The sequence below is a fragment of the Panicum hallii genome, chromosome 3 (assembly GCF_002211085.1).
Source record: "Panicum hallii strain FIL2 chromosome 3, PHallii_v3.1, whole genome shotgun sequence".
Lineage (NCBI taxonomy): Eukaryota > Viridiplantae > Streptophyta > Magnoliopsida > Poales > Poaceae > Panicum > Panicum hallii.
The window spans coordinates 18,132,721-18,155,794 of NC_038044.1; the positions used below are offsets into that span (position 1 = coordinate 18,132,721).

Below are 23,074 nucleotides of genomic sequence, written 5' to 3' on the forward strand. Positions count from 1 at the left end.
AACAGAGTTCCAAGTAAATCGGTGCCGAAAACGCCGTATGAAATGTGGACAGGAAGAGTACCCTCACTAAATCACCTGCGGGTGTGGGGGAGCCCTGCTGAGGCAAAAGTGTTTAACCCGACTATGCAAAACTAGATTCAAGAACGGTATCTTGCCATTTTATTGGCTATCCAGAAAGGTCAAAGGGATTTCGTTTCTACTGCCCAGACAGATCGACGAAATTCGTAGAAACGAGGCATGCAGTTTTTCTTGAGGATCAAATGATCCGGGGGAGCGGCACAGCAAGGAAAATTGATCTTGAGGAGAAGAGGGTGTATACACCCAATCCCGTGATTCAGGAATCTTTTTTCCCGCTGCCCGTTGTGTCTGCACCGCCAGTGCAAGTCACTGCGATGCCGACACCTGTAATGACTCCTTCTGTGGTGACGATGAATGAGGAAGAGGAACCCATTCATCAGGCTCCTGACGAGCCAGTTGCCGCACAAGAAGAGGAGCACCAACAGCCCCAAATAGATGAGGCACCGCAGGCTCAGGCTCACGGGAGACCTCAAAGAATAAGAAAACGTGCTATTTCTAATGACTATGAAGTCTATAATAGCGAAGAAATTCAAATGGAGGATGATCCCACTTCATTTGAAGAAGCCATGAGAAGTGAACATTCGTCGAAATGGCTTGACGCTATGGAAGACGAAATAAAATCGATGAGTACCAACAAAGTGTGGGATGTAGAGGAGATTCCTAAAGGAGCCAAAACAGTAGGCTGCAAATGGGTCTACAAAACCAAATATGACTCCCAAGGGAATATAGATAAGTTTAAAGCACGACTCGTGGCAAAAGGATACACACAAAGAGAAGGAATTGATTACAACGAGACGTTTTCCCCAGTCTCTTGTAAAGATTCTTTCAGAATCATAATGGCTCTTGTAGCTCATTACGATCTAGAGTTACATCAGATGGATGTGAAGACAGCATTCCTTAACGGGGACTTAGATGAAACCGTCTACATGGCACAGCCGAAAGGTTTTGTCGTGGAAGGCAAAGAAAAATTGGGATGCCGTCTGAGGAAATCGATTTATGGGCTAAAGCAAGCTTCAAGACAGTGGTACTTGAAGTTTGATAAGACAATAAAAGAATTCGGGTTTAAAGAAAATGCCGAGGACAATTGCGTTTACGCAAAGTTCAAGAATGGGAAGTACGTCTTCCTAATTTTGTATGTGGACGACATTCTACTGGCAAGTAGTGATGTTAGTCTGCTGCTAGAAACAAAAAAGTTTTATCCTCGCATTTCGAGATGAAAGATCTCGGTGAAGCAAAATTCGTCTTAGGAATTGAGATTCACCGAGACAGACTGAAAGGGGTATTAGGACTATCGCAAAAGACATACATAGAAAAGGTTCTAAAGAAATTCAATATGCACAAATGCAGTGCCTCACCTGCACCTATAGTTAAGGGCGACAGATATGGGGAATTTCAATACCCCAAGACTCAATATGAGATCGATCAAATGATTCTGGTACCATATGCTTCCGCTGTGGGAAGTTTACAGTATGTACAAGTATGCACACGCCCTGACATAGCTTATGTTACCGGGTTGCTTGGCAGATTCCAGAGTAATCCAGGACCAGAACACTGGAAATTGATAAAGAAAGTTCTGCGCTATTTGCAAGGAATAAAAGGCCTCATGTTAACGTACAGGAAAACAGAATCTCTGCGTATCGTAGGATACTCAGATTCAGATTACGCAGGAGATGACAGAAAATCCACGTCAGGATATGTGTTCACCCTAGCCGGGGGAGCAATATCGTGGAAAAGTTGCAAACAAACCGTCACTACATCGTCCACAATGTATGCCGAGTTTGTTGCGTGTTATGAGGCTACGGGGCAGGTGAACTGGCTAAAGAAGTTCGTACCCGGTCTGAGAATGGTTGATAATATATCTAAACCATTACAGTTGTACTGCGATAACGAGCCCGCAGTAATGTACGCTCACAACAACAAGACAAGTGGTGCTGCCAAACACATAGATATAAAGTATTATGTTGTGAAAGATAAAGTCCGAGATCAGATCATTAATCTCGAGCACATAAGCACAGTGAAAATGCTTGCGGATCCGCTAACGAAAGGCTTACCACCAAACGTGTTCAAGGAACACGTAGCCGGCATGGGGCTAAGGGATAGCCTATGATCTTCGGACTACAAGGGCCCAAAAGGTTAAAGAATCCGTTTCTGAATAGAAGCGTGAATTGTAGCTGCTAAATCCATCGACAGATGATCGTGACGATGAGGCATGCTCTATACACAAATCTATGACGAAATGTGAAAAGTAAAAGTAAAAGAAAAGGACAGGGTGAGATCAAGGGGGAGACTGTTAGATTGATCTCCTAGCCCATCGGACCCTAACGGGCCGATGGGCTACCTCACCCACGCGCCCTGATCGGGGGCGCTCCAGCTCAACCCTAACTGGTGGGCCCCCGTCGCGCCGCGCAATATAAAAGGAGGTGGGGGCCAGCGGCTCGGGTCACGAGGATCGCCGCCGCCGCCACCCCACCGACACAGTGAAACCCTAACCGATCTAGTCGAGCGCGGTCAGCGACGGGAAGCATCACCGCCGGCCACCTCGACGCTCCCTGCCTCGACCCGAACCCGTACACGCGCCCTCGACTCCGGCCACCGCTCCGCGAACGCCTACGGCTGGACTGCACCGAGCTCCTGCACTACACTGCCAATGGCGGGCACGTCGGCTTCCGCTTCCGCCCTAGGGCACAAGGGTATGCCGTGCGTTATCTCTCTCTCTCTCAATCTCTCTGTGACTCGGTTTTATCAATAGCAAAGGAGTACTTCTAATCTAATCACGCATTAGCCGATCCAAAGTATTTGACAAGTCTATCTACAGCTGGTTCTTGCGGAGGTCATTGGAAACAACCTCAATCATGAAGACACCATCTTTGGGTGAAAAATGGGAGGTATTGCTCTTGTTCCATGTTTTATGTCAGGAGCAACCGTGCTTTGTTTCCATTGTTTAAATACGTTGATCTATTTCCATCTTATTGATGTAGAGCTGCCACAGGAATTGAGGAACCAATTGTGTTAGCATAATATTTAATGTTTTCAGGTAAAGTCTTTGATCAATCAACCGTTCCTCACTTTGTATAATGACTGTTTACAGAGAATGTATGAATCAAGATCTACTCTGCATGTAGGATTGGAAACTTGTATGCTTTACTTTGCGTTAACTGATGAGAATCCTTGCAACATTATATTTTTTCTACAAAAAATTGCATGGAGGAAGCAAGAGATCATTAGTTCTCAAAAGGGTGAAGAATCTGTTAATCTTGTCATATTTGGTCTGAAGAGTTTCCAGAAACAGCTTGCATGGAAGAGAGCAAAATTGGAAGAGGTCATTCCTTCTCAATTATTACATTTTGGGTCATTTTGTCAGGGAAAAGAGCAAAATTGAACCAAAGTTATGTGCAGTAATTACTTAAATTGTTCAATGCAGTGAAGCTGAGTACATTATGCGATGAACTGGTTGTGCCCGCACTTTTGCAGTTTGAGAGAGTAATCCCTAATGCATAGGCCTCAGTGTTGTAAATTCAGTAAGCTCTCCAAACCTGCAGTTTCTTAAAATTTAGTAACTTTGTCGGTCCATTTATCTTGAAATTTCTACATTGATCTTAAGCACGGTTGTTCTACGTTTTATTTTCTAGGAAGTAGTACTATATAAGATAAAAATTAAGATTGGGTTGCTGGTGCAGGAGGTTGCAAGGGAGCAGCTGGAGGGTTCAGATTAATTGTAGCCTCAACTATGGATTACTAGGTTTGCCCATCCGTGGTTCTGCCTATCCACAGTACAACATATTTTTTGAAGAAAAGAATTTGTCAATGTATTCTACAATGACTGTATTTTTTTTCTTGTGCGAACTACCTGAAGGAAACATTATTATCATGTCATCTCCAGTAATATAAACGACAAGTGTTCGGCCGTTCCAAATGAGTAATATGTAAGCCACAGTGATGGCTTTACTTGAGGGCAGCACGCTGAAGTCACTTATTCATGTGTTTGTCCATTTTGCTCTGGTTGGCTTTTGTGTGTTGTCTTCCTGTAATTCATGTCTGCAGTCTTTTGCCAAATAAGATCGGTTAAATGTTTAAGTAGTACACATGGAAGTTTGCAATAGTGCTGGATTGAACTTCTATGGTGCTCTCCCAACTGACATTATGCTTAAATGTATATTTCTATGGGAGGGAGTGCTCGAGTTGTATTTTACATACTCTTGATAGTATAATAAATTTCGGGCAAACAACTTTGGGTTAATACTACATTTATTTGTTATCCATAGCAACGCACGGGTACAAACCTAGTATATAATAACGCCTAATTAATCTATGGCACTACCTATGGGGAGCAACCTAACTTATGTCATTATGCAGGCCATAGGATCAAAAAGGAAAGTGTACAAAACTATACTCTCTTTGTTTAAAATTGTAGGGTGTATTTCATTTCATTAGAACAAAATCTTACCCATATCTATTGGTGAATAATGTGGTACAAAAAATATAGGGCAAATTTTCATATGCCATTGGCTAAAACTTTTATCTCTGATCTGCCACCTAAAAAACTCATATCTTGTCAATGCCATTGTTCATAAATTTTAATCTCTTTAATGCCAATGTTGGCCGTATCCTAGTAATTTTAGCTAACAGACATGTTAAAATGACCTATTTACCCTTGCTTTAGTTGGTCCCAATTTCATTGATGGTTGGACACAACTTCACTGGTTTCACGAGCAGAGCAAATCCAAGCAGAACGCCACCACCACCCAATTCAGGAAGAGCATCAGCGGTCTCCATGGTGGTGGAGAGGCATCACCATTACCACGCGCGCGATGCTAATGGGCATGACGGCAGCTGGGTAGGGCAGCTGCCAGTTGCCACGGCTTGAGCTACGGGTCGCCGGGCCGGCATCTCCGCTTGATGTCCGTCAGGGGCGGAGCCAGGTTGTAGGTTGTGGATGCGGCCGCACCCAGAAAAAATTTATAATCTCTTATCATCTTTAAATTTTTACCATATTTCGTTGAATATTATAGATATGTTATGAAGTGCCGCACCCCCTCAATTCTTCTCTAGCTCCGCCCTTGATGTCTGTGGCGACGCTGACACCGTTGAACTCCTCGATGAAGCGGAGAACCTTGATGGACAGCAGCTGGTCGCCGAGCTCGGGAACACGGGCTGGAGTATGGTGTGCTGCTCCACGTGCTCGTACTAGGGAGCGATGTCCGGTGCATAGGTCACCAGATTGCCACGGATGTTCTCCTTCTCCACACACTCTATGCCATGGCATACTAGGAATCTAGGATCCAGCACCATCACTTCCTTCCTCGCTGTGCCGCTCGTTTGGTCGTCGTCGATTTGGCGGAGGGCAGCAATTAGAGATTGATGGGGAGCCGCCGCTTGTCATCTCGTTCGCCGCTTGTTACTGCGATTTGGGAATGACGGGGGCAATTTTGGCATTTGGATGGTTCTCTGACCGTGGATGCTAATGGAAGCAAACACCCGTGGCACTGAAAGGATTACAGTTTAAGACTAATGGTACAGGTGGCAGATTGAGGATTAAGTTTTATACCAATGGCACATAAGAAATTTTTCCAAAAATATAATAATAATACTTTTAAGTATGAACCTACTAACATTATTTTTAATAAAAATATTTAAGTACAGTAACAATTGGTCGCCTCCTTATCCTATCAAAATGAAATACACCTTATAAAGATAAATCAAGTGAGTACTAGAAAACATAATACCCTCTTCATTAGAAATTAAAAGCATATTTCGTTTCTTTATAACAAAGTCTTCGCTAAACAGTCAAAGACAGTACAGACTTCAGACACATATGTACTTGCACATTGGCTCATACAAACGTGTGCATGCACACTTGCAAGCATATCCGAACAACTGGATTGGTAGGTCTTAACATTAATAAAGTCATCATAAACGTCTTGCAACCCTACCAAAATAAAATATCTTGTAAGACAAATGGACGAAGTAGTAGAAATAAAAAGAGACAATACATCTTTTGTGAAGGTCAAGTGTCCGCCGTACAACCTGCTTGCAGATACGAGAAAGAGCCGATCAGTTCCTAGTTGGTCAACAACATAAAAGGGTCTTCTCTAACATGCCATCAACTGCCATCCATCTCACCGTGGGACTGGCATATCAGGCGTTTTGTCTTCTCACTTACTCTCTCCATTCCAAATTATAAACCGTTTTAACTTTTCTAAGTATATAGTATGTTCTATACACTTAGATATATGCTATGTCTACGCTATGTCTAGGTACATAGAAAAAACTATATACCTAAAAAACCAAAATGATCTATAGTTTGGAATATGGAGGAAATATCTTATTTCTAGCCATATATCATAACATCACCCCTGCTCGATTAGGGTTAGGGGATCCAGACATACAGGATTGGATAATTTAGAGTTAGCCTCGAGGTCACCGGGTAGGGCGGCTCATCAATGGTGACGAGGTGTGGCAGGGTGTCACTAGTGATGGGAGGTGGAGGTGGTACTGGTATCAACACAGCAAGAAGGCAGTGTGGCCTAACTTGGGTCATGTGTTTACAACAGTGTCAAATCCAAATACCAGCCATGCAAGATGAGAGAGGAGAGCGGCGCAAGGGCAAAGGAGATGAAAGGAGATGGTGGAGGAGTGATAGAGGGATAATAGCGGAGGTACAAACTTATTGGGGTGAGAAGAATACGGGGTCGACAAAAGATGGTAATAGAGAAGAAGAAGGAAGGAAGTCGTCCACTTTGTGAGTCATGACTATAAGGTCCCTATTGTCTCTAATGACAGTTGTCATCCAAATTTACCCTAGCCACCTCTATTTCATCACAAGATCTCGAAGAGACGAAGTAACTAGCTTAAGCCAAAAGCATCTTCGATGTTACACTCTTGTTGTCAATTGTCGGTGCATGTATGCTTGGACAAATGTTCTGGAGTTGGTGTGCCCCTAATCAAGATTTGTTGGAACAGTATAGTGCTAAGGGTCAGAATCATCTAATAAAAATGTTTGCAATAAAAATCTTAACTTAAAATATAAAAATGTAAATAATAACAGGTTCAGATGGCTTTTAAATTGGATAATTCAGTTTGAAACATAATCCGAGAGTTTGAATCTTAAAATAGCACACCACTCCTTGCAGCAGATTTTAAGGCTGGTTGCCATCTACTCCCTCCATCCCAAATTATTAATATTTAACTTTTCTAATCATAGTCTTTGCTATGCATCTAGACATAACATATATGTATATGCATAACAAAATATATATATCTAGAAAAAATCAAAACGACTTATAATTTAGGACAAAGGAAGTAGATATATACAATTGTATTTTGTCGGATCTCCTTTCTAGAAATCTTACATAATTAGGCAGGGAACTCCTTATGCACATGTTGAAGAGATCGATAATGTCGAGAGAAACTCTCGCTTGCATATGACCTTTCATAAAGAAAAATATATATTGCTATTCGATTTTCTCGAAATGGGCATACGACCCGTGTAAGAACTTTTTTACATTTGCTTTCCAAAATGAAAAAAAGGAACACTTATGGTAAAATAGGAGAAATGGAATCAAAAGAGAACACGAGCGTCACATTTGGTTATAAAAAATGAAACCAATCGAATCAAATCCAAGTTTTCAGTAGCCTTTGATGTTAATCCTCCGGCAGTTCTTCCTGATCTCCCCATCCTTCCCTGTCAGCGGGCTAATGTTTCCCATCTTAATCATGGATGCCGCGAAGTTCCTGAAGAAATCCTTTTGGTTGCTTGCGAACCGATGAACAATGGGAGCAGTAGTCGCCGCCGCGGCAGGGTCCGACAGCATAATCTGGTCTGATGGGAGCTGCGCGCGGCCCTGCAAGATGTTGCCGTAATACTTGTTGTCGAACACCTTGGGTGTGGCCTTGTCCAGGTTCTCCAGTGCACCCTCAGGTTGCCCGGACGTGCAGTTCTCCGTCGTGAACTGACACTGCACCTTGCCGAATGTGTGTGCACCTGAAGTAGGAATTGTGTTGGAATTAGTGACATCGTGCTAGTCCATGAATCATGTAGCAAGGTTTCCACTGTATCTGCTGAAACGTGTTGCTTCAGTAAGTAGATAGGTTTGTAAGAAAAATGGGCCCGTTAGACTATGATTGTGATTTTGGTAATTATGTGACAATATAGTCAATAGGACTAATGAGTTATAAGTTCAAGTTCGTAGGATTTCTAGATTCCATGGATGAAATCCAATCCGTATAGAAGATGGTCCAAATAGCTGTCTAGATGCCTAAATAATCGCAGTGATGATTTGGACAAGTGGTAGAAACATTTAAAGGACCGGTTGAACCGATGGTGCTAGAAGATACCGGGCCGGTGCATTGGTAGTCGAAATAACGATAAAGTTTAGAAGAATCCTGTTGCACCAGTTGAACCCACGATATAAGAATGGAGGCGTCGGTGCAATGAGAAATGATATGATGATCAAGTGGAGAAATGACAGATCCACTGGTTAAATCGATGGTGCAAAACAAGACGTCGGTGCAAGCGTGTTGTGGTTACTCAGTATGCATGTTTTGGTGCAGAAGGATTTCCAAACAAAGTCTTCAGCACCGGTTAAACCGACGGTTAGTGCATTGCATCGGTGCAATGACGTCAACAGAGGATGGCAATTGGAGTTCAACGGCCAGTAGGCAGGCTGAGTATGACCGGTTAAACCGATCGGTAATCGACGCTTTATGCTTTTCAGGGAAAAGCATATTACAGCTAGGAATGGATCTTTAGCCTATATAAGATCTCACCTCGGGTCATTTGAGGCTGCTGGAGTTCGTGATAAGCTACTCACACTTAGGAAGAAATTCTCCAAGCCATCCAAGAGCTTATTGATCACATCCTTAGGTTTAGCACAAGCTTTAAGAGTATTAGTGATAGGATTAGCTCTAGAGAGAGTGAGAGAGTAAGGTGTTGCTGCCTTATGTGTTGGTTCTCGAGTGACAAGTTGTATCTCGGTGTGCCGTCCCCTTGGAGTCTTGGTGGCTCGCCAGCAAGTCATCGACACCCCGGCTTGGTGTGGAGCGGCGACGACGGTTTTGTGCAGGGGACGTGGAGACCCCCCTTCATGAAGAAGGTCCTTAGTGGAGACGGCATCGAGGTGATCGGGGACTTAGCGAGAGCCTTGGTGGCGAGTCAAGAATAGTTCCGGAAGAGACTCGGTGACCGGGAAGTAGAACTCTCAGCGAGTGATTCAACAACATGAACTAGAGGTGGTTTTATGCCTACCGATACCACGGGATAAATCTTTGTGTCGAGAGTTTGCTTCCTCTCGTCCCCTTCCTTTTTTTGCATATTTTTATGTAAGATTCCGTATTTCTTATTGCAATCTTGTGTACCTTTATATTTTTGTGTAATATCTTGCTAGAATTATTAGGATTGGCTATAGTTTGCAAAAAATTTTAATCAGATTTTTATATTAATTAAACTCTAATTGCACATCTAGATTATATATTTTAAATTATATTATAGACTAGGATTTTAGAATTATGTAATTCCCCCACTCCCCTCCTGCACCACGAGCACGATTGTTACCTTGGAGGGCGACGAGGTCAGTGTCGTCCAGGTTGACGTTTCTGAACTTCTCCTGCAGGACGTCCAGGGGGTCGAAGAAGTTGGGCAGGTTTCTGGCGCTCTCGATGTTGGTCGCCGTGCCGTCTCGCCGGCCCAGCAGCACCCTCCAGCGTGGTCCTCCAGCCTGCACGCCGATCCATGATCCCGTCAGTGTTCTCGTCAGGCAAGGGATATAGAGTCAACGCGGATTGATCAAAATGGAAGAGCGTTCGGAACTTCGGATGCTTACGAGTTCGACGGACATCTCGGCGGCGAGGGCTAGGATGTCGGCGCAGGAGACGATGCCGGGGCACGCTTCCTCCAGCGCGCTCTTGATGTCGTCCACGACCTCGAAGCCACGCGCCGAGTTATCGTTGGCGGGCACGGTCTTCTCGGTCTCGATCGCCGGGAGGTCGTCGTCGAGCAGGAGCGAGCCGTCGCAGCCCTGAAACCAACATGGCAACATGGTTGTCATCAGTACATGAGGCGATAATCCGGCTGCGTGAATATCGATCGGTCAGTGGCGAGGAACGGCGCTCACGTTGACGAAGCAGTCGTGGAAGTGGAGGCGGGTGAGGCTGGCCGGGATGCGCGGGTCGGAGACGCGCGCGTCCTGGATGACGCGGCGGACGACGTCGTGGGCGCCGGGGCATGACGCGTCGTAGAACGCGGAGCTCAGCGCCGAGCCGGCGGCGCTACTAGGAGGGTGGCCGTGAGCGGCTCCAGCCAGGGCGAGCATGAGCAACACGGCGCAGTGCGCCGCCAACACCAACGCTGAGGAAGCGGCCATGGCTAGGGACCGGCTACTGACTGTGCTAGCTGCGGTCTTTCTAAAAAAAAAAGACTGTGCTAGCTGCTAGCTGCTTCTGGTGGTTCTTGCTTGCTGCAGACTGATGGGAGAGAGCTGATGGGTGCGAGTGGAACGGCTGGACGCGGGAGGGTTTTATAGCCCCGACGAGCCATTGGCGCGCGCGGACTTTTCCCGGGAACGGGCCGGATCGGGGTTGCCCGTTTGACATGTTCCTCACACCGGAGCAATGTCAACAGCTTGGAGCTATCGGTTTCCGTACTGGGGTGGGGACGAAGTGCACGTACGGCGGCTGTCGCGCGCGCGCGCACCTCCTCCTCCTCCTCCACACGCGGTTGCCGCGGATGCACTCTTCGCTAGCTGGAGCGCGGTGGTGGACGATGGCGGCCGCGCGCGCGGAGACAGGGTCGCGGCGAGGCCAGTGATTCGCTGTGGGCGGGGTGTTCGCCGCGCCTGCGAGGCGTGGAAAAGCGGACAGGTGCTCGAGCGATCAAATGATTCAAATCCTTTGCCGTTTCTTCCATTGGAATGAAACTGCAGTGGATGGTGCCAGTGGGCTCCGCGGTGCTCCGCACTTGTGCTGATGCACGTCGGCGACCAACCAGGCCTCCAGCTGCGAGGAAGGAAACGGCCAATGGAGTCGCCGGGTCAGCGAGAGGCTTGGAGGTCAATTCTGTTTCTGTTCAGCCGCCATGCTTGCGGAGCAGGACGTCGGTGCTTGCGTCGTAGAGGTAGAGGTGGACTAAGCTCAAATGGCCCAGCGGATGGGCCATCTTCATGGGCTAACTAGCGTGAACTAATCCAACAAGGCAATAGAAATTTCCTGAAGGAAAAATTCTCTCCAACCTCCCTTAATGATCAACGCAATCTAATTTATCCCTCTCAGCCGAAAAACCAGAAATTCAACACCTCCAACTATTGAAATCATCTAATTTATCCCCCCTCGGCGGTTTCGAAAGGCGATTTTTCCAACATGACGCTATATCAACAATTCTATGTAGCGCCACATCAGCCACATGGGGTAAATTGGACCGTGTTGATAGTTTAAGGTGGTCAACTAGACTTTATCAAAAAAAGTTACAAAAATATCTTTTTTAGAAAATATATGCAATTAAAATTCCTAAATCTAGTTTCATCATAGAAATATGAAAAAGTAGTTTCATACTTCTTTCAAAAATACTTTGATAAAATTATTTTTATTTTTAAATTAAAATTAGGCGTTTTTAACGAAAGTCAACTTCAACTCGGATCGTTTAGCTCGTCTGAAATTGAGCCTCAAACGATATAGGAGATGATAATAAATAAGTTGGGACCACTTGCAATAAATACGAACCAACTTTTAGAAAAAATTATTAAAGTATGACCATAGGATTTCAATAATTTTCAACTGGATGCTACAAATAGAGCATGATTTTAGAAAAAAAACTAGTTTCATATATTTGTGAGCTAAAATGAATTTTCGGAGACTAAACCAGATTTCAGAATTTTTAATTACATATATTTTCTAAAATAATATTATATAATATTTTTTTGATAAAATTCTGTTGGCGCCTTGAACTACCAACTCAGTCCAATTTAACCTCTCGTGGTTGATGTGGCCCTACGTAAGACCGCTGATATGGCGCCACGTCGGCAAAATCACCTTTCAAAACCACTAACAGAGGTAAATTGGACGGTTTCAATAATTGGGGATGGTGAATATGCGGTTTTTCAGTTGAGGGGGTAAATCAGATTGTGTTGATAGCAAGATTTTAAATAGCCGGCTATAGCTGATTTCGAAACCACTGACAGAGGTAAATTGGACGGTTTCAATAGTTGGGGACGGTGAATATGCGGTTTTTCGGTTGAGGGGGTAAATCAGATTGTGTTGATAGCAAGATTTTAAATAGCCGGCTATAGCTGCTAGGAAGTGCAGCTGCTATGGCATTTAGCCCACTAAATACTGGCTATAGTCTGCTAAACACCATAACGACAACCATAACGACACCTGTTTAGCCGGCGATTTAAAATCATAGTCGATAGTTGAGGGGCTTGAAAGGACTTCTTGCTTTCCTGAAATTACGACGCATTTGCAATGGGCCATTGAAGCCTCCTCATGAACAAAGAAGCAGCCATAGACCCGTAGGCCCAGCACGCCAACATTCGCCTTGCGAATTTGCATTCCGACAGACCAATCTGCTGCACGCCCTGCATTTACACATTACACTCTGTACACAGAAAGGAGGAAAAGGAAAGGAATCATGGCGGCAGGAATGAATGGCGATGCTCGTGGTCATGGGGAGGCCAGCGCACGCCTTCCCTGGGGCACGGCGCGAGCGGCGCCGGCTGCGCGAGGAACGTCGGGTACCGGTGCCCCGGCATCAGCACCGTCAGGTCCGCCGCCGCCGCCACGGGGTCGTCGTCCACCTGCAACGCAACAAAAAAAAAACGGCGAGCAGTTCAGGTCTCGCACGCCACGTCGCCTCGTCGTTGCCTGCCTGCGCGCTCGGCCGTGCACGAGCGCACAGTACTAGACTACCAGTACATGGACACGAGTGTGGAGTGCGGTGGACCGAGGAGAGAGGGCGCGTCGCGTCACTTCCTCCGGGCACGGCGCACGTGAACCGAACGCACGAGCGGTCGGGCACGAGAGGGGGGAGGGAACAGTGGCAGCGCAGTGGGAGCACGAGAGGGGAGCAGTAGCAATGCGCCAATGCAGGTACTGTACCTTGGGCGGGTGACCGAGCTTGTCCGGCGACGCGTCGCGGTGGTGGTGCAGGCGGGCGGGGGCAGGCGCCCCCTGCCGCGGCCTTCGCCGCCGTCGTCGTCGGTGCGCGGGGAGGAGGACGACGAGGAGGAAGCCAGGCCGGGCTTGATGAGGTGCTCGAAGATGGCCATGAGGAGGAACATGGAGACGAGGACGGCCGTGGCCGCGAAGCCGAAGGAGATGGCGCTGGCGTTGGTGGGCGCGTCGGCGGCGCCGCCCGCGCCCCTCATGGACGAGGCCGCCGCGGCGTCATCCCTGGCGACGCTGTCGCCCGCGGGCTCCGACGCGGCGCCGGCGCCCGCCATCCCCACCCACGGCCTCGACCTCTGCCCCGCGAAGCTGCTCATGGCTCCTCTACTGGGACGCGCCGCGGAGCTCCTGATCAGAGGCAGAGCACCCCCTGTCCTGGCAGAGGAAATGCAGGCATCAGAGGCGGTTAAGGAATGGAGGCCGTCTTATCTCCTGGCAGATTGCATGTGAGGCTTGTGAAAGACATGTCACGTTCTACATGTGAAGACAGAAGACGAAAAAAAAAAAGAAGGAAAAGGAAAGATGCAGCAGCATGGTTTGTTCCTCCCGTTCCTGTTCTTTCCTGCAGGCAGGGGTTGTTGGGTTTAGCATTGTGGTCATGTGGTTCGGCAATCCGAACAACAACGGGGAACGGCAATGGCACCACACCACGCACTCACGCATTCTGTGCTGGAACGATTTGCTCTTCCCAATGCTGTTCATCCAGGGAAGTTTCAGAAAGACGATCGAAACAACTCACACTGAAAACCTCACAAATGCACCCTCGCTCAGTATCTTCTACCATTCATTTCCTTTTTGTGGCTTTGTGCTATTGCCGAATTGTCATCAAGTGTAAAGCTGAAAAGCACGGCGAAAAGGAAATGGCAGAGAATAGTAGCAGCAGATAAACCGAGAAAAGTCTGAAATCTGAACAAGTACAATACCCACTCATTCTTGAACCTGATCTGCGGAGTACGTATACTGCAGGCAAAAGAAACTCACCTTTAGCGCTAGAACTTCCGTGGAGCAGGCTGTTTTCCGGTGCCTCATCTACCTCGATACCCTGGACCTGGAGCCCTGGAGACTTGGGAGAGGACGAGCAATGGAGTGTCTCCCATCTTAAATGGAAGGAGATCCGACTGGGGCCATGGCGAAGGTGTGGCATTCAGGCATTGTGCAGGGGCCAAGAGGACGGCAGCAGCAAAAGCGAAAGGTGGAAGAACAAAAAGAGAGCACGCAGGGGGTGAGCTGCCACCCCTTGCACAGAGAACATGTGAGGCCTCCTCAACAGTGGACGGGATGGCACCGGGGCAGCCGGGCAGGGCTAGCTGCAAAGCAAGACGCTCACCCTGATGAAATCGTGTTTGGGAAATGGGCACCGCAAGGAAAGGGACCTCCATCATGCACGCAGTTCCGTCGTAGGGGGAGGAGGAGGAAAATGATTCCAGAGGGTGGAAGGGAGAAAGAAAAGGCAAATAAAGAGCCAAACAAAGGGAAAGGGAGGAAAGCTAGCAGCATGAAAAGGTGTGAGGCCTGGTCCCTTGTGCAGGATCTGATCAGATTTTGAGAGTCAGTGTCTGAAATTATATGCAGGTCACAGGTCGGGACATTCACTCATCTACTCGTGCAGCTGCCGTAAATTGGCTCTCTCCTCTCCTGCGAGGAATCATGGCCACATCTTGTCATCTTCAACCTCGGGAATGGTGCGGTGCCAGTCTGCAACTGCAAGGTGATTGCGAGCTCAGCTCACAGAGACACAGACAGAATGGGCAAGCAAACGGACAGCAAAAGAAAAAAAAACGTAGGAGAAAAGAAGAAGGAGAGCAAAAGCAACAAGAGATGCATGGCATTGTCGATACTCGGACAGGGAGGCATGGCGTTTCGAGGCTCCGAGGCAGCCGGGGCCCTAGGGGCCGGACAGCCCGGTGGATCATCTGGGAAACCACATGGAAATAAAGGACACGGCAATAATCTATGATCCAGCGGCATTGGCTTCATCTGCTCTACCATGATGCCCGAGTATGCGCGGACAGCCTGAGGCTGTCCCAGCTGCTGCTCGCCGAAGGATAATGACTCAACGAGTCTTCAGTCGTGGGAGGCATCAGGCCTCTCCAACATGCCACTAGCCGTGTCTGGGGAAGTCAGTGCATTGCATGGATGGGTACCCCCAGGTCCCCAACTCCTAACCAACTCTCAAGTCTCAACTGGAAGTTTCAATGCGTAAAACCGAGCTGTTCGGCATGATGGTCATGATCTCCTCAGGTACAGACAGGTCATGCTCTTCGGTCGTCGTCCCAGAGACGAAGTGAACAGTACCCGGAGAATGACCAATAGTGAGATGCCCGGATCGGAGTGTAGTGTGTCTGTGCTGCAGGAATCCCATGCCATGCATGTGGAAATCCCACTTAGGATCCTCTTAGAAAACATCAGATCCGCCGAAAAAGCGGTGTCGGACTGGATGATCGGTAGCAGTACTGCAGGGGTCTGTAAAAAATCTGACGGCGCCTATCGTGGTAACCGTCTTATCTACATACTTGCAACTAATAAGTGTAGGGCCTCGTATCTTTTCAACTTCTTGGATGAATGATCAATGGTAAATGACGGCTAGGCAGCCATGAAGTCTCCATTTTTTTTTACCCTAGTGGTACCAGCCCCGCTGTGTATTGTCTCCACAGCCTCAGGAACGACGGCATCATCTACCCAAGCTGGCTAGGCCACCATTTCGAATAGAACAATGAGGCCTAGCTAACCTCTCAGATCTTGGTGATCTTGCATTGCCTCCAAAGAAGTGATGAGCGGGGAGAATATATTCCGAAGTGCAGCTTCCACTATCTCAGGACTCGGGCACGCCATCGCCAAGGCGGCCGTGCTTTAGCCGCGGGTAGCAGCATGAATGGGAGCTCCTCTCGTAAGCTAGAGCCGGTGCCTCGTTCTAGCTCCCTAATCGCACGATTAGATTACGAACCGCAAGAACGTGCACGCCGGTGCGTCACTGCAACTAATCCCCTGGCCTGAGCCTGGCCACTTTCTTCTATCTTCTCGGGAGTGGGCGTTCCACTACAAGCGAGTACCCAGGACGCCGTCGTACGGAGCGGACGGGCTGGAGATTTGTTAGGGAAATCTCGGTTTGGTCTTCGTGCTGTGGCTTTTATGCTCCATGCCCCGACACAAAAGCAAGCAGCGCTTAGTATTAGCAGTCCACAAAAACGGCACGGATAAAGCGAGAAAGGAAAAAAAAATGAAGCTGTATGTAACATGAAAGGGAAACGAGACATCATTCAGCGAAAAGCCTAGATCAGATGGAGGAGGAGGAGGCAAAGGAACTGAACATTGGGAGAGATTGTCACATGGAGATGATCGGTCGAGGAGAAACCCAGGTGACAGGACGATCTCGGTAGAGAGACCGGGTCAGTTGGACACTGAAGAACTGAATCAATTAGGGCCTGATTGGTTTCAGGATGTGCCCAGCCTGCATTGCTTGGCAGAACCAGGCTCCCCACAACCAGGCCCTTCACATGCAAGGGCGGCATGTTTGGTTGCTAGGATGGCTTGAGCCAGGCTGCATTGAGCTAGTGATTGGTTGCATGGATGCATGGAAATTTCAGTGTAAAATGCCTGTCCCGCACTGGCCGCTGCACGCCGGGAGCCGTCGCCTGCACGAGCGGAGCCTGGCCCCGAGGAGAAGCTCGATTTGGGCGTATCATGGGAGCCAAGCTGCAAGAGGAATCTTGCACCCCGCGAGACTGGCTCGGGAGGGAGGCCAGCGAACCAAACAAACACGGCAATGGTGCACCCCACGGGGAATACACCCAACCAATCACGCCCTTAATTGGCTCCGAATCCTGCAAGCAAAACCCTGTCGATGCCACATACATTGTCACCGCCACAGTCCATCAGAACTGAAGACGATGGATGGATGACCGGTGCAGCAGGAAAACTATAGGGCGTTGAAAGGGGGCCAGGAGGGGTCGTTGTCGCGTGCCCTCTTTTCCTCGGAACTGCTGCCGGGGCCGACGACCGCACATGCATGGCGGGGCCTCGAGTGTCCCCGGGCCCGGCGACGTCGCCACCCACCTCGGAGAAAAGAGGGATGGGACAAAAAGAGTGCGAACGGGTGGCTCTAACGTGCATGCGTGTATGGGAACAGTTGGCCTGCGTAAGCCGGTGCTTAGGCTTTGCATCTGGACGGCAGGGCTCCTAACCTGATACACGTGATATAGAATATAGTTACCTCCCTTGACAAGAACGTCGATATGTCCGAGTGGTTAAGGAGACAGACTCGAAATCTGTTGGGCTTTGCCTGCGCAGGTTCGAATCCTGCTGTCGACGATTTTTTTTTATTCCTCCCCGATCTCGGCATTCGGAAATAGGGACGGATCTAATCCGCCTCCGAGTCGCTACTCCCCGTGCCTGCCACCTGTCCAGCTACGGGAGGAGAGAAGACGGGGCAAACAGAGAAGGGCACATCGCTTGATGCCGACTGCCATTGGCTCGACGAAGCTCTGCGTCGCAGCCTACCTCGGGCGCCACCAACCTTGTTGTTCGAGGAGGCCAAAACTTGAGGCCATCCTCACCTCCTCCCTACACCCAATCGGTGGTCGGAGTCGCTGAGAAAGTCAACCACCTGGGCCTGACTCCTGAGAGCCATCCTGCTGTAGCCCCCTCCTCCGATGAGGAGATCTGCTGCAGCTTCGGAGTTGACGGGGGCCTCCTCCTTGATGTTGAGCGGAGCTGTACGACGGTAGGGTACCATGGCCTCCGGGCTCCGGCTTTGCTGTGTTTGCTTCGAAAGGGACTATGAAGCCAAGCATTATTCTTTCCGCAAAACGAAAGGACAGAAGTGCTTCCGCGTATATACGGCAGATGGATGGATCCTCGTCGTCGTACGTGCAGACTGAGCATGAGCAAGCGTTTCGTGGACCTCGATTCCTCGAACGGAACAATGGACACTAGTTTCGGCCCCAGCTGCATCGTGCTTCAGACTTCAAAGAGTGCAGTAGCCTGTAATTAGCTCCAGGCTTAATGGTCAAAAGAATGCTCATTTCGCCATTAAATGGCACTCAAACTTTAATGTTTAGCTGGAAAGATTCATGTCGCAAACCATGAGGTGATCACACAATGGCCGATCAAAAAGAGTAGAAAGTAATATACTAATATTCAAGATCCATCGCCTCAGAATCAAATACATCTTCCTAGCTGCTTAACTAATAAGTGTGCCATATCGTTTAAGGAGCAACCCAGGTACGCCGCAACAATACGCAAGCAAAACCAAGCCCTCACATCAAAAGCGCCCCCACAATTTCTGTATCAAACGGCCATCCACAAACGAGCGCAGCAGCATCTAACAGGCGTAGGCACAAATAAACAAGGAATGACAACAAAGAAGAAACAAGCAAGAATACCAGCTCTTGGAGATTTGTATTAAAAGCAGATGACACAGCACTTAAAACAAGAGTTAAGATATCCAGATCGTTCACATCAATCTTGGCTTGCACTTGAAAATTGTTCTATCTCCTAGCAAGCCCAGAAACCAAGCACAATTTCAAACTCAGGCCTAAAATGTAGATACTGAAACACACTGTATCTAGTGCGACTTGACGTACTCCTGCACTATGTTAAGGCCCTCTGATTCTTCGCCGTAGTCCTGGTGATCCAAAGAAAGCCAAAAATTTCACTTTTCCAGTATAAACCAGAATAGTCACTTGAAGTAGTACAGTAGGAAATCAATTTTTTACCTTGACAACCACACATGAGCAGCCTACAACCTTCCTTGCCTTGCCCTCGGAGTCAATCTTGCAAAGCTGCAAGGACCAAAGATGAACGTTATTACAATTCAAGAAATGCAACAAACACTGACCAATACAAAGCAAGGTGGAGAATGGCATGCTCAATAAATTTATGATAAATTGAAGTACAATTAAAACAGAATGTATGGGCACATGAACATTCCGAAATCCTTTGTATTCTGTGGCATTAACATTAGACAGAAATGTAAATCATTATCTGAATAATCTGCATGGACACTAGAGATCAACGCAAAGTTAAACAGAGTGCATTTCTAAGGTAGCATCCTTTAACTCACCCCTGCCCACTCGCCAAGAGTTTTAGCACTAGGCACAGTAACCAGGTGAACGTTGTGCTCAGCACAGAGAGCCTTCACCAGCTTGACATAATCAGGCTGGTCACAGTCCTCAGCAAGCACGCAGAGCTGAGCAGCATGCTTCTCAATGGCCTTGGCAGCCTCACGAAGACCCTTTACGAGGCCATCATGGGCACCAGACTTCTTCATGACAAGCTGCAGAGCAGTCATCAAGTCCATCGGCTCCCCAAGAACAGGGGTAGGTGCCTCAACTGCAACCGGGGTCTCCTGATCCCTGCCAATGCAGAAAATCATGGTCAATTGATGAGCAGGGCCTGAACAGACTTAAATATTAGTAGTATCTCTAACAAAACCCCAGAGGATGGGAGCAAATCTCAATTGTATACAGCTCAAAAGGCAAGATAATTATAGGTTATTTGCATTTGGGCCAAACTAGTCATCAAAAGCAAGAGAGCATAATGCCAGGAAGTGTAAAGCAAAGTTAGTTGAATTCTCGACCTATCTACTAGGAACTACAATAACCTTAACCTGCCCCTATTGGTCCTATTACCCAACAGAAAACAAAGTCTAATTTATCATGTCTGAGTTACATACAGGATGTAACCTACAACCATTTCAGTTTTCTGCTACATCAAGATAAGCAGCTATTATCCCATCGTGAATCACTAAAACAGTAAAAATGGTGGGATTCACGATATAAATCAACTGAACAAAACTAGAAAACATCGATGCCCTCCGCCCGAAACGTTGCTCCCTAGATCAACACCACCAGCGAGCTAACTTACCCTTACACGACTACACCATGACGGCACATGCATCAAATCGTTGGGAAAGGAGACCAACCACTAACGGCAACCATTTCATCCGATGCCGCACAAAGCACAGAGTAAAATCAAACTGATCCAAGAGTAAAATCAAACTGATCCATCAAGTCATGACCCCGTAAATCTTGAAGCGAGCAGGATAACATCACAAGATCCAGCAACGGTTGAAGGTGAACGCGAACCAGCTAGAAGGATCAGCTCAGGGAAACAAAGATTTCGGAGGGAGAAACTTACGCCATCTCCCGCGCTCCGAGGACCTGGCCGACCGCGAAGGGAAAACCTGGAGCAAGCAAGCGTAATGAACGTCAGGGGCGATTAACGAGGGAGATTGGGGAAGGGGGAGGGTAAAGGAACGCGCCGCCACCTGAGGCGAGGGGTTGGAGAGCGGAGGCGGCGCCGAGCTGCTAGGGTTTTCGCGAGGGGATGGAAGGTGACGGCTGGGACGTGGTAGACTTATATTTCAGCCGGGCCTTCTGGGCCTTAGTGGGTTTAATAATGTTTTCCCGGTCCGGGCCTGCACCATTGGATCTTGTTGAGCAGCAGCATTCAGCCCGCACCCCCGACCCGTGTCGTCTCGCCTCCTACACGGCCGTTTTCGGCCCAGTATTTGAACCATGTCGTCATTTCGTCGTCTCCTCCGGAACCGCACTAATTTACTGGCTTCTGCCGTACTACGGCTTCTAAGACCACCTGCAAAGGTTGAGCTAGCACACAAGCTCAAAGCTTGTCCATCTCATGTAAGAGACGGAAAAAAAAGATTACTTCTCCATTGATCTATCTTATAGCAAATTATTCAAAGCATCTTAGGTCCCACAATCTCTCTCTCATTAATAAAGTAGGCTGTCCACTTTTCCTCTACGAGCTAGCTCTTGAAGAATAGATAACACACTCTCTCTCCTCACCTTCTATTTCTTCCATGTAAGCAAAACGGTGAGTTGGACTACTATAAGCTAGCAGAGGTGGCTTTGTTGGAGAAGGTCTAATACCACGACTTGGACCATTCAAAATGCGTGCCACAACTTCTAACACCACTATTTCTGCTGTTCTAAGCATAATGTGTGCAGCCCACTGCGTCCAAGGGCAGAAGAACCCGAAAGGCATACTAAACACAGCCCATCAATCATAGACGACTTTGGCACACAAGTCCTGTACCTTTTTTGCGCTGCCTTGGTGGTAATTTTAATCGTTTTAATCTAATATTTTAATAATAACCTGTGTGCATCTAAAATTTTCAAGAACTAGCCTTTTTTCACACCAAACCTTGTGGCACGACTCTCTAAAGAGTCACGCTGTATGCTTTAGCGCGACCGACCTGCCACACTGGAGGGCGTTGCTGACATGGCAAGGTTGAGTCGCGCCACGTGCTTTGGCGCGACTTAGTCGCGCCGTTCGTCGTGGCACGACTCGGCCTTATACAGGCCCATGCAGCCAGCCCTTTCTTCCTCTTTTCTTTCAATCTAACCCCAACCACCACGCGGCTGAGCTTCATGGTGCTACCCCTCCTCCTCCCTCTCTAGGTCCACTCCGTTCTCCATCCAATTTGAAGGAGAATCGATCCTTGAAGGTAATTCCTCCGTTCTAACCCATTAATTTTCCTCCATTTCAGGATGATTCACTTGTCTGCCAGCAATTTCAGTCGATGACGTGTATAGCAATCGGGGATAAATACATTCGAGAGGTCGAACATGTTGGTTGGAAATATGGCCTTGTCAAAGCCCCAGATGTAGTTAGGGGGGACTTTTTCAGAGCCCCAAGATTCTTTTCTCTTCGTACCATAGAACTCCAAACGTCTTCTGTTCGTACCATAGCAGGACATGCATATTTACAGAATTGCAGTTCATCCATGTGGAGGTGTTTACAGAATCAAGATGATACTACTGCTTTCTAGAAGTAATTTACAGTTTGGTCTAAATTCTTCCAACTTTCTTTCTAATCAGAATAGTATATATGGAATCAGCTGCTGCAGAGCCCTATATGACTACTCAATGTTCCCCAGGCACGTTAAACTTCATTTTTATTTTTACCCTTATCGTAATATCATATCACAGCTTACCATGTGCAGCATATATTCTTCCAGAAAAATGTTCATACAAGTTGATCAAAATGCTATATGCTCGTTTAGATACACTTACAAGTGCAATGTTCCATCGATTTTTTGTGACCTGCTCAAACTCCTGTATGTGTAACATTTCAAAAGATAATAGTTTTTGAACAAATTTCCATAGATAATAGGTGACTTGATATTCCATGCATCTTTTAACCATTGCAACCTATGGATACGTTGTCATTTTGCAACTTTGTGCTATTGCTTAATCATACCTGGTATACTGTTCTTTCCCTTGATGTCCTGTGTAAATTCATTCTTTCTTAGAGGAAAGTGCTAAATGTATTTTTTCCTAATTATTAGAAGAGTACATAAAACTATTTCCAAATATGCATCATTTTGTGTCTGTAGCCATACTGCTTGTTGGATTAATTGCTCGTCAAACTTGAAATAAAGTTTGACTCTCAAATTCATGGACAATATGGTGATACAAAATGTAACTTGCTTGTCATGACTAATATTCATAACTGAAACAATATACCCTCTTGTTGAGTAGATTGATTTGTAGAGCATTATCGGGGATGATGGTTCTACTCCGTAATGTGATACTTCCTTGTAAATAGGATCTTCTTGATAATGCTTCAAAATTAAATCCAGGGTAATTGAAACATATGAGACCTAAATAACAGCATAAAAAGAACAAGAAATTCTGGTCGTTGATGCCTCATGCAACATGTCATATAATATTAACGATCAAAATTGTGTTTGTTATTATTTGAAAAATGGTCTCTGAAAATAGAGTAGCAACAATCACATATTTTGTGGCTGTTGTAAAGTTAACGACGGGAAATTGTACATGGTCGTTAATAGTATTAATGATGGCACTTTTAACAACCA

General features: G+C 47.1%; 2 protein-coding genes, 1 non-coding gene and 1 pseudogene across 4 annotated transcripts; 1 reads left to right on the forward strand and 3 right to left on the reverse strand.

The window, feature by feature from the left end:
- Positions 1 to 7,322: 7,322 nt before the first annotated feature.
- LOC112887239 (peroxidase 2-like) lies at positions 7,323 to 10,436 on the reverse strand. The gene is made up of 4 exons (XM_025953366.1): positions 10,188 to 10,436; positions 9,897 to 10,091; positions 9,629 to 9,791; positions 7,323 to 8,059 (listed from the first exon to the last, which is right to left on the reverse strand). Exons 1-4 carry the CDS (start codon positions 10,434 to 10,436, stop codon positions 7,704 to 7,706), a joined length of 963 nt encoding a protein of 320 aa, XP_025809151.1. The 3' UTR covers positions 7,323 to 7,703.
- Positions 10,437 to 12,310: 1,874 nt separating this feature from the next.
- On the reverse strand, positions 12,311 to 14,502 carry LOC112887650 (annotated as a pseudogene).
- Positions 14,503 to 17,456: 2,954 nt separating this feature from the next.
- TRNAS-CGA lies at positions 17,457 to 17,538 on the forward strand. Its single transcript has one exon. It is a non-coding gene; the product is annotated as a tRNA-Ser (tRNA).
- A 1,056-nt stretch (positions 17,539 to 18,594) lies between these two features.
- LOC112886040 (40S ribosomal protein S12-like) lies at positions 18,595 to 20,601 on the reverse strand. Of its 2 annotated transcripts, XM_025951790.1 has the most exons (5): positions 20,498 to 20,601; positions 20,368 to 20,413; positions 19,292 to 19,583; positions 18,945 to 19,010; positions 18,595 to 18,853 (listed from the first exon to the last, which is right to left on the reverse strand). In XM_025951790.1, the coding sequence occupies exons 2-5, from the start codon at positions 20,370 to 20,372 to the stop codon at positions 18,794 to 18,796; spliced, it is 423 nt and encodes a 140-aa protein (XP_025807575.1). In that variant the 5' UTR covers positions 20,373 to 20,413; positions 20,498 to 20,601; the 3' UTR covers positions 18,595 to 18,793. The 2 variants fall into 2 exon arrangements, with proteins under 2 accessions (XP_025807575.1, XP_025807576.1); XM_025951791.1 differs by having other exon boundaries at positions 20,368 to 20,505.
- Between the last annotated feature and the right edge of the window lie 2,473 nt (positions 20,602 to 23,074).